Source organism: Trachypithecus francoisi, unplaced genomic scaffold (genome assembly GCF_009764315.1).
Source record: "Trachypithecus francoisi isolate TF-2019V2 unplaced genomic scaffold, Tfra_2.0 Lachesis_group7, whole genome shotgun sequence".
Lineage (NCBI taxonomy): Eukaryota > Metazoa > Chordata > Mammalia > Primates > Cercopithecidae > Trachypithecus > Trachypithecus francoisi.
Genome location: NW_022681472.1, coordinates 40,972,501 through 40,983,789, shown reverse-complemented (window position 1 = coordinate 40,983,789; position 11,289 = coordinate 40,972,501). Strand labels below are relative to the sequence as shown.

The window sequence follows — 11,289 nt, the reverse complement described above, 5'->3', positions numbered from 1 at the left end:
GTCAATTATTAAAATCTACATTCAAGCCAGGCGTGGTGGCTCACGCTTGTAATTCCAGCAATTTAAGAGGCCGACGCAGGCAGATCACTTGAGGTCAGGAGGTTGAGACCAACCTGGCCAACACTGCAAAACCCCATCTCTACTAAAAATACAAAAATTAGCCAGGTGTGGTGGCATGTGCCTGTCATCCCACCCACTAAAGAGGCTGAGGCAGGAGAATTATTTGAACCCGGGAGGTGGAGGTTGCAGTGAGCCAAGGTCATGCCACTGTACTCCAGCCTCGGTGACAGAGTAAGACTCAGTTAAAAAAAAAAAACAAAAAAACTACATCCAGAGGAAGAGAGATATAAGAAACAAATCATCAAAATCAAGGGAACTCAGGTAAACTTATGTTAGAAGATGACAAAAGTATAGCATGTGTTCAAGTCTTAAATGTAGTTATTAAGTTAATGCTTAGTGTCCCTCCGTTTGTACCAGAAAGAGCAAAAGAAACACTACTCTTATCCCCCACCAAAAACAAACAAAAAAAAGATAATAGGTTAAAATTAAGATCAAGCTCCACCTGACAAAATTAAGAGACAGAGAGACATGCATAAAAGGAAAAGTGAGTTTTGCCATGGAAATGGGTTGAAGGGCTTATGGACCCATTATATATTTATATGAGACTGAAGTAATTTTTTCCACAAATTGATAGAATAATGACCCACACAAGATTGCGTCCTGCTTTGCTGCCAAAACACCAGGCAAAAATGGGCAACGTGTTCATCATGCCTGAGGGCAGCTGTGACTGCACTGGTACTATGTTATATGTTAGTTTCAAACAATGTTAATGTCATAAACTGGCAGGCATTGCATTTTGTCAACTATTAGCTAGTTTATTATTAACATTACTGAGTGAATATTATATATGGTATAATTCATTACAGTGTAAATAGCCATTTATATCCTGAGGAATTCCTCACCAAGACTGTAAGGAATATTTTTGATCAGTGGAGGAGACACATTAAGTAGCTTTATCCCATTGCCCTTAACTCTTATATTGTGCATTTTATTAAAGGTATCATGCAATGAGAGTTAGCAACATAATCACTGCAAAAATTATCCTTATAGGAAAACATAATCTACTTTTTATGAAGTGGAATAACAACAAAATATTAAGCAAAATCACTTGTTTCAAAAAAAGTATCACAATCCTACCATTTGAGATATAAGTTTCCACCTAACATCACTGAAAGCTGTGACTAATTCAGTCTCTATGGCAAGGTAATTTTTAATACATTCTGAAGTCTGCAATGTTAACCATATTTTCACACAGGTTGAAGTAGACATATTTCATGGGTTTTAATATATGTCAAACAATGCTTACTGTGAATATCCATGAGTGCAAATATGAGACAGTAAGTTAGTAAAGAGATCTAAGCCAGCTGGGCTTGATGGCCCAGGCCTGAAATCCTAGCACTTTGAGAGGCCAAGGCAGGAGGCTCACCCGAGGCCAGGAGTTTGAGACCAGCCTACCAGCCTGGGCAACATAGCAAGACCCCATTTCTAAAAAAAAAAATTAAAAAAAATTAGCCAGGTTCATACTCTGGAGGCTGAGGTGGGAGGGTCACTTGAGTCCAGCAGTTTTAGGCTGCAATTAGCCAAGATGGTAACACTGCACTCCAGCCTGGGTGACAGAGTAAGACTCTATCACTAAAAAAATTACAAAAAGAGAGAGAGAGAGAGATCTGGTGTTCTTTGTGACACTGAAGCTCATAGTAAAATGGTTCCTATAAATTAGAATTCTACAAAGGAGTTGTTGGCAGAGACTTTTGTGTTGTGTTTTGTTTTGTTTCATTGTCTCTCCACAGCCATGTTTGGGGGAGTTAATTGGTGACAATTTTTAACGGAAAGAGGCTCTCACTTTGCGGCCCTTCAGAGGCTGTGGTGGGCGGTGGTTGCTCACCAGAAAAGCTGCTGCTTCACCCTCCGCTGTGCACAGGAGACTGCGGAATTTGGCCAGCTGTAGAAGAAGAAAAGAGTTAGCTTCAGCATAGAAATTCCCACCAATATTAATGAATTACCCTGCGTAAAGAATTAAGATATATTTATAACCAGGAACAAAAAATATTGCAATGAAATTTTTCTGTTACACATCATATACAATAAAGAAACTCTTTTGCTAAATTCTCATTGCTCTACAAATACCTACAGGTTCCAAAATTAAATGTATAAGCATTTTTAAGTTGATCAAAGTAACAAGAGGAAACATCTAGAGTGTGGTTTAAAGAGTAAATATCTAGAAATCAGAGAACGTTTTTCAATGTTTTTCAATCTACAAACACACACACACACATTTTATGACAAAAATGAACTCAACTATATATGCTGTTTTGAAACCTAATTTTTGGCCGGGCGCGGTGGCTCAAGCCTGTAATCCCAGCACTTTGGGAGGCCGAGACGGGCGGATCACGAGGTCAGAAGATCGAGACCATCCTGGCTAACATGGTGAAACCCCATCTCTACTAAAAAATACAAAAAACTAGCCGGGCGAGGTGGCGGACGCCTGTAGTCCCAGCTACTCGGGAGGCTGAGGCAGGAGAATGGCGTGAACCCGGGAGGCGGAGCTTGCAGTGAGCTGAGATCCGGCCACTGCACTCCAGCCCGGGCGGCAGAGCGAGACTCCGTCTCAAAAAAAAAAAAAAAAAAAAAAGAAACCTAATTTTTTCACTTAGTATATATCCTAGCCATCTTTGCATAACAATAAATATCAACCTACATCACTATTTTTTATTGCTGAAAACTTTTCTATTATAAATATGTTTTATACATTTTTTAACAATTCCTTGATGGTTTAATATTATTTATTAAAATTTAGTACAGGCCTAAAGTGAAGTTGGAAAAATTAAAACTAATTTTATCGGCCGGGCGCGGTGGCTCAAGCCTGTAATCCCAGCACTTTGGGAGGCCGAGATGGGCGGATCACGAGGTCAGGAGATCGAGACCATCCTGGCTAACACGGTGAAACCCCGTCTCTACTAAAAAATACAAAAAACTAGCCGGGCGAGGTGGCGGGCGCCTGTAGTCCCAGCTACTCGGGAGGCTGAGGCAGGAGAATGGCGTGAACCCGGGAGGCGGAGCTTGCAGTGAGCTGAGATCCGGCCACTGCACTCCAGCCCGGGCGGCAGAGCGAGACTCCTTCTCAAAAAAAAAAAAACTAATTTTATCTTCTCAAAAATATGCACCAAAATTATATTGTCAATGAATAAAATAAATCTTTGGTGTTTGTTTTATTTTGATGAAGACAAATTAGGAATGAGAACCTACATTCTCTAAACTTTGTTAACCATCTAATCTCAGAGTCAAGCAAATTCAGACTAGGACACATCCTTTAGGTTTTCATCAAATACCCGATGCCTAAAATGTTTCTTATATAGTACTAACCAGGATGGGGGGCAGAGGGGAGGGAGGTCCTTTATAAGAAATAGGCAACAGTTTATAACTATGCTCTATGGCAATAGGATCAACCATCATATATACAAGCAACCATGTTTTCCACATGTGGTATTTTGAGGGTTTTATTTGTTTGTTTGCTTGTTTTTTGAGACAGAGTCTTGCTCTGTCGCCCAGGCTGGAGTGCAATGGCACAATCTCAGCTCACTGCAACCTCCGCCTCCCAGGTTCAGGCAATTCTCCTGCCTCAGCCTCCCATGTAGCCGGGACTACAGGCCCGTGCCACCACGCCCAGCTGATTTTTGTAGTTTTAGTGGAGATGGGGTTTCACCACGTTGGCCAGGATGGTTTCGATTTCTTGACCTCATGATCTGCCCTCCTCAGCCTCCCAAAGTGCTGGGATTACAGGCAGCAGCCACCACACCCAGCCATTTTGAGTTTTTTTTTTTTTTTTTAAGTACAGATATGGGAAAGAGAAAAATGTTTACAACATACTATTATTCATGTTTCATTAGACCAGATCATTATAGCTAAAACCACACGAGGCTTAAGAGAATCTCTGGTCAAGTAGCAGAGGCTAATAGCAGAGGCTAACCTCTGAGACCACAGGAAAGACACCTAGTCTTCTGTAGATCATGACAATCCAGGTCTGTCTTGAGTGGTCATTCCAGGTGGCTGTGCAGGAATTCTGAGTCCTGAATTAAAGCATGGGTCCACAGGCTTCATCAAGCAACCCGCCTCCACAGTGATACCGCTAACTTTTCCAAAGACGTTGGCTTTATTTTTCTCCCACAACCCCAGCTCCCGCCCCTGTTCAATCCCTCTGGAAGTTGATCATGGTTCCCTGCCCCAGCAGCACTTTCAGCTCACCAGTCTAGAATTGGATCCGACTTCAGCTCCTTCTCTGACCAGCCTGTGTATTTTGGTAAGAGTTCCTAGACCTGTTCTGTTGTCTCGCCAAACCCCTTCCCCTTATAACTGGGTCTCACAGTCATTTGGCCCAGCTGGGTCAAACCCGTATTTGCCAGTCCCCATTCAGATTTGCTTCTCTTGACTCTAGGTGTCCTCCACTACTGCCCTGGCCTTAAAATGCACATCCCTGGCTGGTTCCCACCGGTCTTATCCCTATACGTGGTTCCAGGCTTTATCCAGGCAGGCAGCAAAGCTGCCCCTCTGTCACTAAGGCTGACTCAGTACCTACAGGTTCCCAGTAGAAATGTTCCCAGTTCAGCCTTGAGGCTGAAGCAGGTATGACCTGTTTTGCTGGTTTCCTTGACTCTAATACTGAAATTCTAATTTCATTGTGTAGCAACTCCAATAAGCTGAAATACTCTTCTTCTATGGTTCTGTAAACAGCTTTCTGTCATTCTTATGCTCAAACCTCTTTGATAGCACTCGACTGCCTGCCAAAATTGAGTAATAATAAAAATAAGTTCTGTTATGGAAAATGATGGACTAGGCACTGTGTTAAGTGCTTTACATTACCTCAGTTAATCTCCAAAATATCCCTATCAATAATATATAATTATTCCATTTTACAGATGAGAAACTTGAGGGGTAGCTGAGAAGTTTCAGTAAATAAGCCATCTTGACAAACCATGCACAAACCACAGAGAAACTTGTTTTCTGTTTCCCCATTTTCCCCTATCCTTTTAATTTACATTTTATTATGTAAATATTCAAAAGGACACAAAGGTAGAAAAAGCAACATCATAAATCACCAGGAATCCATGACTTAGCTTCAACAATCATCAACACACAGCCAATTTTTCCATCCATTCTCCCACTAAAGCTCTCTTTGCACTTGCCATCCTACCCAAACTAGGCTATTTTTAAGCAAATTCCAAACATCATATCATTTTAGTGTAAACATTTCCAAATACATCCCTATAACACGTCACATTTCTAACATTTTTATAGGTACCCAAAACAAACGTGTCAGCATGACTTCCAAGCCCCTTGACCACCCAGTTCTAACTAACCTTCCTAGATAGATCTATTATATCCACATGCATGTCTCACTCTAAGCCAGTTTTGGGAGGGGTGGTCCCAAAGCATCTGAATGAAAATACTTTGAGTTAATTCTTAAAAATTCAGATCCCTGGACCCTACCCCAAACTTGTGAATTGGAATTTCTAATAAGGTCCAAGGATTCACTTTTTTTTTCTTTTTTTTTAAGACAGAGTCTCGCTCTGTCACCCAGGCTGGATTGCAGTGGCATAATCTCGACTCACTGCAACCTCCACCACCTGGGTTCAAGCAATTCTCATGCCTCAGCCTCCGCAGTAGCTGGGGTTACAGGCAGGCGCTACCACGCCAACTTTTTTTTTTTTTTTTTAAGTGGAGACAGGGTTTTGCCATGTTGGCCAGGCTGGTCTTGAACTCCTGGTCTCAAGTGATCCTCCCGCCTCAGCCTTTCAAAGTGCTGGAAGAAAGATTCTCCCCAGGGCCTGAAAGCTTAAGGGAATGAATAATTCCTCCCTCCTCAGGCCCAGTCCCAAGGCGCAAGGCTACTTGCTCCAGCAGTGTGTGTCAGCAAGATAGCAGAAGCAGGAAGAGAGCTGGCCGGAAGACACATACCCCCTGAGAGGGAGGCCGTACGGGTACTATGCAGCAGTCACGTCAGACTGGGACACTTCCTGTTTACAGAGGACTAGAGAGTCCCTGCCCCATCCTCACGTGGGGATGACGCCATTTTAGGCCTCCCCTACTCTGCACCCAGGCGCTCATTACAACATCGTGTTGTTCCACACCGCCTCGTGTTGTCTGTCTGTCGGTGCGCTCTCAGGGTTCAAACCGATACACAAGCCTTGCATCTGGTATCAGTACCTGCCCTACTGTCCACGGCAGCCCCTCCGAGCTTCTTATGGAAGACAATCCAGACGATGCTCCTGCTATAACGACACAATGGATACCAACTCGTCTCTCAAGAATACCCCCAAATTAAGTTTTTCTTTTTCCAAGGTGCCCACGCTCCCCCTATGTCACTCAAGTAGTTATTGAGAAAGTCATCCCTTTTCCCTTTTCTATAACCAAACAGACAGGAATGAAAGATTCTCCCGGGGACCTGAAAGCTGGGCAGGGGGTGAATAACTCCTCCCTCCTCAGGCTGAGTCCCAAGGCACAAGGCCACTGACGCCAGCAGCATGTGTCAGCAAGATAGCAGAAGCAGGAAGAGAGCTGGCTGGAAGACACATATCCCCCGAAGACCAAGAGAGAGGCCGTCCGGGTACCACATAGCAGTTACATCAGACTGAGATACTTCCTGTTTACAGGACACTATAAAACCCCTGCCTGCCCTGTCCTCACTTGGGACTGACGCCATTTTAGGCCTCAGCCCGTCTGCACCCAGGCACTCATTAAAACAGCGTGTTGCTCCACACCGCCTCGTGTTGTCTGTTGGCCTGCTCTCGGAGTTCAAACCAATACAAGAGCCTTACATCCCCGGGTGCAGACAGGTTGAGGCCTATGGCTTCAGCCCCAAGTGAGGACGGGGCAGGGGTTTTATAATCCTCTGTAAACAGGAAGTGTCCCAGTCTGGAATAACTGCTACATAGTACCCAGATGGCCTCCCTCTCGGTCTTCAGGGGGTATGTGTCTTCCAGCCAGCTCTATTCCTGCTTCTGGTATCTTGCTGATGCATGCTGCTGGTGCAAATGCCCTTGAACCCTGGGACCGGGCCTGAGGAGGTAGGAGTTATTCATTCCTTTAAACTTTCAGGCCCTCGGGAGAATCTTTCACTGGGATTACAGGGCTGAGCCACTGCACCCAGCCTGAGAAAGAGCTGTTATCCAGACTATATAAAGGACTCTTGCAAACAAGTCAATGTAAAAATGGACATATGATTTGAACAGATACTTAACAAAAGGAAATACATACATAGCCATTAAGCATATAAAAAATTTTCAAAATCAGTGGTCATTAGATAAACGCAAATTAAAATCACACATACCCACTAGAATACCTAAAGTTAGAAAAATTGACAATGCCAAATGCTTGCAGGGGTATGAAGCAACCGGAAATCTCATACATTGCTAGTGGGAATTTAATATGACACAGCCACTTTAGAAAACAATATAGTAGGCCGGGCGCGGTGGCTCAAGCCTGTAATCCCAGCACTTTGGGAGGCCGAGACGGGCGGATCACGAGGTCAGGAGATCGAGACCATCCTGGCTAACACGGTGAAACCCCGTCTCTACTAAAAATACAAAAAACTAGCCGGGCGAGGTGGCTGGCGCCTGTAGTCCCAGCTACTCGGGAGGCTGAGGCAGGAGAATGGCGTGAACCCAGGAGGCAGAGCTTGCAGTGAGCTGAGATCTGGCCACTGCACTCCAGTCCGGGCGACAGAGCGAGACTCCGTCTCAAAAAAAAAAAAAAAAAAAAAAGAAAACAATATAGTAGTACTTTACTCAGCCGGGCACAGTGGCTCATGCCTGTAATCCCAGCACTTTGGGAGGCTGAGGCGGGCAAATCACTTGAGGTCAGGAGTTCGAGACCAGCCTGGCTAACATGGTGAAACACTGTCTCTACTAAAAATACAAAAATTAGCTGGGTGTGGTGGCGAGTGCCTGTAATCACAGCTACTCAGGAGGCTGAGGCAGGAGAATTGCTTGAACCTGGGAGGTGGTGGTTGCAGTGAACCAAGATCACACCACTGCACTCCAGCCTGGGCAACAAAGCAAGATTCTCTCAGAAAAAAAAAAAAGAAAAGAAAACAATATAATAGTACTTTACAAAATTAAACAAACATGACCTAGTAATTCCAGTCCTAGGTATTGACACAAGACACATAAAAATGTGTGCACACAAAAGTGTGCAAATTACTCCTAATATCCATATATGGATTGCCATTATTCATAATGACCTAAAATTAAAAGCAAACGAAATGTCCATCAACTGTGAAATATATTTTTAAAATACAATATATCCATACCATGGAATATTACACAGTAATAAAAATTAATGAAATGGGTCAGGTACCATGCATGGGTCACACCTATAATCCCAACACTTTGGGAGTCCAAGATGGGTAGATCACTTGAGGCCAGGAGTTCAAGACCAGCCTGGCCAACATTGTGAAACCCCATCTCTACTAAAAATACAAAAATTGGCTGGGCGTGGTGGTGAGTGCCTGTAGTTCCAGTTACTCAGGAGGCTGAGACAGCAGAATCACTTGAATCTGGGAGGTGGAGGTTGCAGTGAGCCAATATCATGCCACTCCACTCCAGCCTGGGCAACAGGGCCAGACTCTGTCTCAGGGAAAAAAATAAAATAAAATAAAATAAAATAAAATAAAGTAAAATAAAATAAAATGGATGAATCTTGAAAATATTATACCAGTAAAAGAATCCAAACACAAAAATCTACTGTATGACTCATTTAAATAAAATTCTAGAAAAAGTAAAATTCTAGCGACAGCACATCAGTTGTTGCCTAGGACTATAGTGAAGAAGGTGAAGGACTGCAAGAGAGCACCAGAAAATTTTTGGCTGAGATCTCTATCTTTTATTTATTTATTTTGAGATGGAGTCTTGCTCTGTCACCCAGGCTGGAGTGCAGTGGCGCAATCTGGGCTCACTGCAACCTTGCCTCCCGGGTTCAAGCGATTCTCCTGCCTCAGCCTCCTGAGTAGCTGGGATTACAGGCGTGCACCACCACACATGGCTAATTTTTGTATTTTTAGTAGAGACAGGGTTTTACCATATTGACCAGGCTGGTCTCGAACTCCAGGCCTTAGGAGATTCACCCGCTTTGGCCTCCCAAAATGCTAGGATTAGTGGTGTGAGCCACAGTGGTGGTTGAGAACTACATCTTGATTGCAGTAGATGTAGCATGTCTATATACAGTTACCAAAATCAGCAACCACACACTTAAAATTCATGAGTTTCACTGCATGCAAATAATATCATAATAAAAAAGAGTTATTTTTCTTTAAAAGGAGAGTAGAAACAAAGCCAAGTATTTTGCATATTGAATTTCAGCTAAGTAACCCAATATTGATGATTTAAGATAACCCAAAGAGACTTGGCAAGAGAAGTTGGCCCTCCAGAGAAAATGACAGATTTGTCTTCAAAAGGATCAGAAAATAGTACATTTATCTGCTCACTGGCATGGCAGTTAAGAATTTAGTCCTCAATGAGTGACTCTGAGAGAGAAAAATGGACTTAAATCAAGAAAAAGAAAATGAAAAACATCTGATTTGCCCCTTAGGTCAAACTGTGACTTGACAGGAAACTGTGGAGGAAAAAATCTGGACAACACTACACTTAGTATTCATATCTCCTTGGGCATTTCTTGATTGTGACAGTGTCTCAGACTTACCTTGTTTTTGATGACGTTGGCAGTTTTAATGACCTTGAGAATACTGACTATTTTATAGAATGTCCCCTGATTGGATTTTGCCTGATATTTTTTCATGGTTAGACTGGGACTGAATTTTTTTTCTTTTGCTTTATTCTTTAACTTTTAAAACCACCACAATATCAGATTTTAACAAATTGAATTGCTACTCAAATAACTTTGTCAATTTGGTTAAAAACTAAAATATGTGAAAGTGTTCCTACTAGAGGAGATTTACGTGAATCCTCCAAAGTGAATTAACAATCACTTCAGAGCTCTAAAACACAGCTATTATTTTACATACTGTTCTGCATAAAAACCACATTAATAATAGTAATCCATTGAGCCTCAAATAAGACAAAGTAGTGAATCCACAGCTAAGTAGTCATAATTCCTAAACTTGCAGGTAGATATTTTTAATAAGGTTAACTTTATTATTTTTAAGGAACTAAACTATATATTTTGATATATTCTCCTCCAGATCACTGGTGGATTGAAAGCAAAAAATAAAACTAAACAAAAAGTTATTTTCCAAGTGGCTTTAAGAAATAACAGTGTCCTTGAAATATGATGGAAAGCATGATTCCCTTATTAACCACCTTGATGTTATAGTTTATTCATTCTTAATATCATTCAGTTCAAATTTAATAAAGAAATATAAAAGTAAACCATTTAGCATGTGACAGGGAGAAAAATGAATTCCCTTATTAAGGACTCTGAATCAGTAACAGGTCATTTTTCTCATGATACAATGATAGAAAAATTCACAGGAGTTTTCACGTCAGTCAAGCTCTGGATTTCTACACAGACCTTTGTAAAATGTTTTAAAAAGTATACACACTAGGTTATTATTTGCCTTTAATCCTAAAGACAAGGTCAACAAGGAGAAACACCCAACAGAAAGAAGGATGTGTTCAATGCTCCAAGGGGAAATGCTGCCTGAAATGATCTCGGTAAAGGTGGGCCAGCTCTGGTATCAGTAGGAGGAAAAATAAAGAGGTAGGCAGGTGGGCAAGCCCAGTACATGTGTACTTTATTAGCTGCAAAAATTACTAGACTATCCCGTCTGTAATCCCAGCACTTTGGGAGGCTGAGGTGGGCGGATCACAAGGTCAGGAGATCGAGACCATCCTGGCTAACACGATGAAACCCCGTCTCTACTTAAAATACAAAAAATTAGCCGGGCGCGGTGGTGGGCGCCTGTAGTCCCAGCTACTCGGGAGGCTGAGGCAGGAGAACGTCGTGAACCCAGGAGGCGGAGCTTGCAGTGAGCCGAGATCACGCCACTGCACTCCAGCCTGGGCAACAGAGTGAGACTCTGTCTCAAAAAAAAAAAAAAAAAAATTACTAGACTATGTTCATGATAAGATATTGCACCTAATTCAAAAAGAACAACAAAAACAAAACCAACAAAGAACCACAGCATCCAAGAACACACAGCATCCACCCATCAGATTGGCCAGCCCCATGGTTCAGCGCTCCAAGCACAGTTTTTGAACATTAAAGACTGGATATCCT

The 11,289-nt window shown here is 42.4% G+C and overlaps 1 protein-coding gene across 1 annotated transcript in view; it reads right to left on the bottom strand.

Annotated features, from left to right (window-relative positions):
• Positions 1–406: 406 nt before the first annotated feature.
• Positions 407–11,289, bottom strand: part of CA13 (carbonic anhydrase 13) — a 36,470-nt gene continuing 25,587 nt past the window's right edge. The window contains exon 7 of the mRNA XM_033203086.1: positions 407–2,002. Within this exon, the coding sequence (XP_033058977.1) occupies positions 1,883–2,002 (120 nt within the window). The 3' untranslated portion in view covers positions 407–1,882. The remainder of the gene's footprint in view (positions 2,003–11,289) is intronic.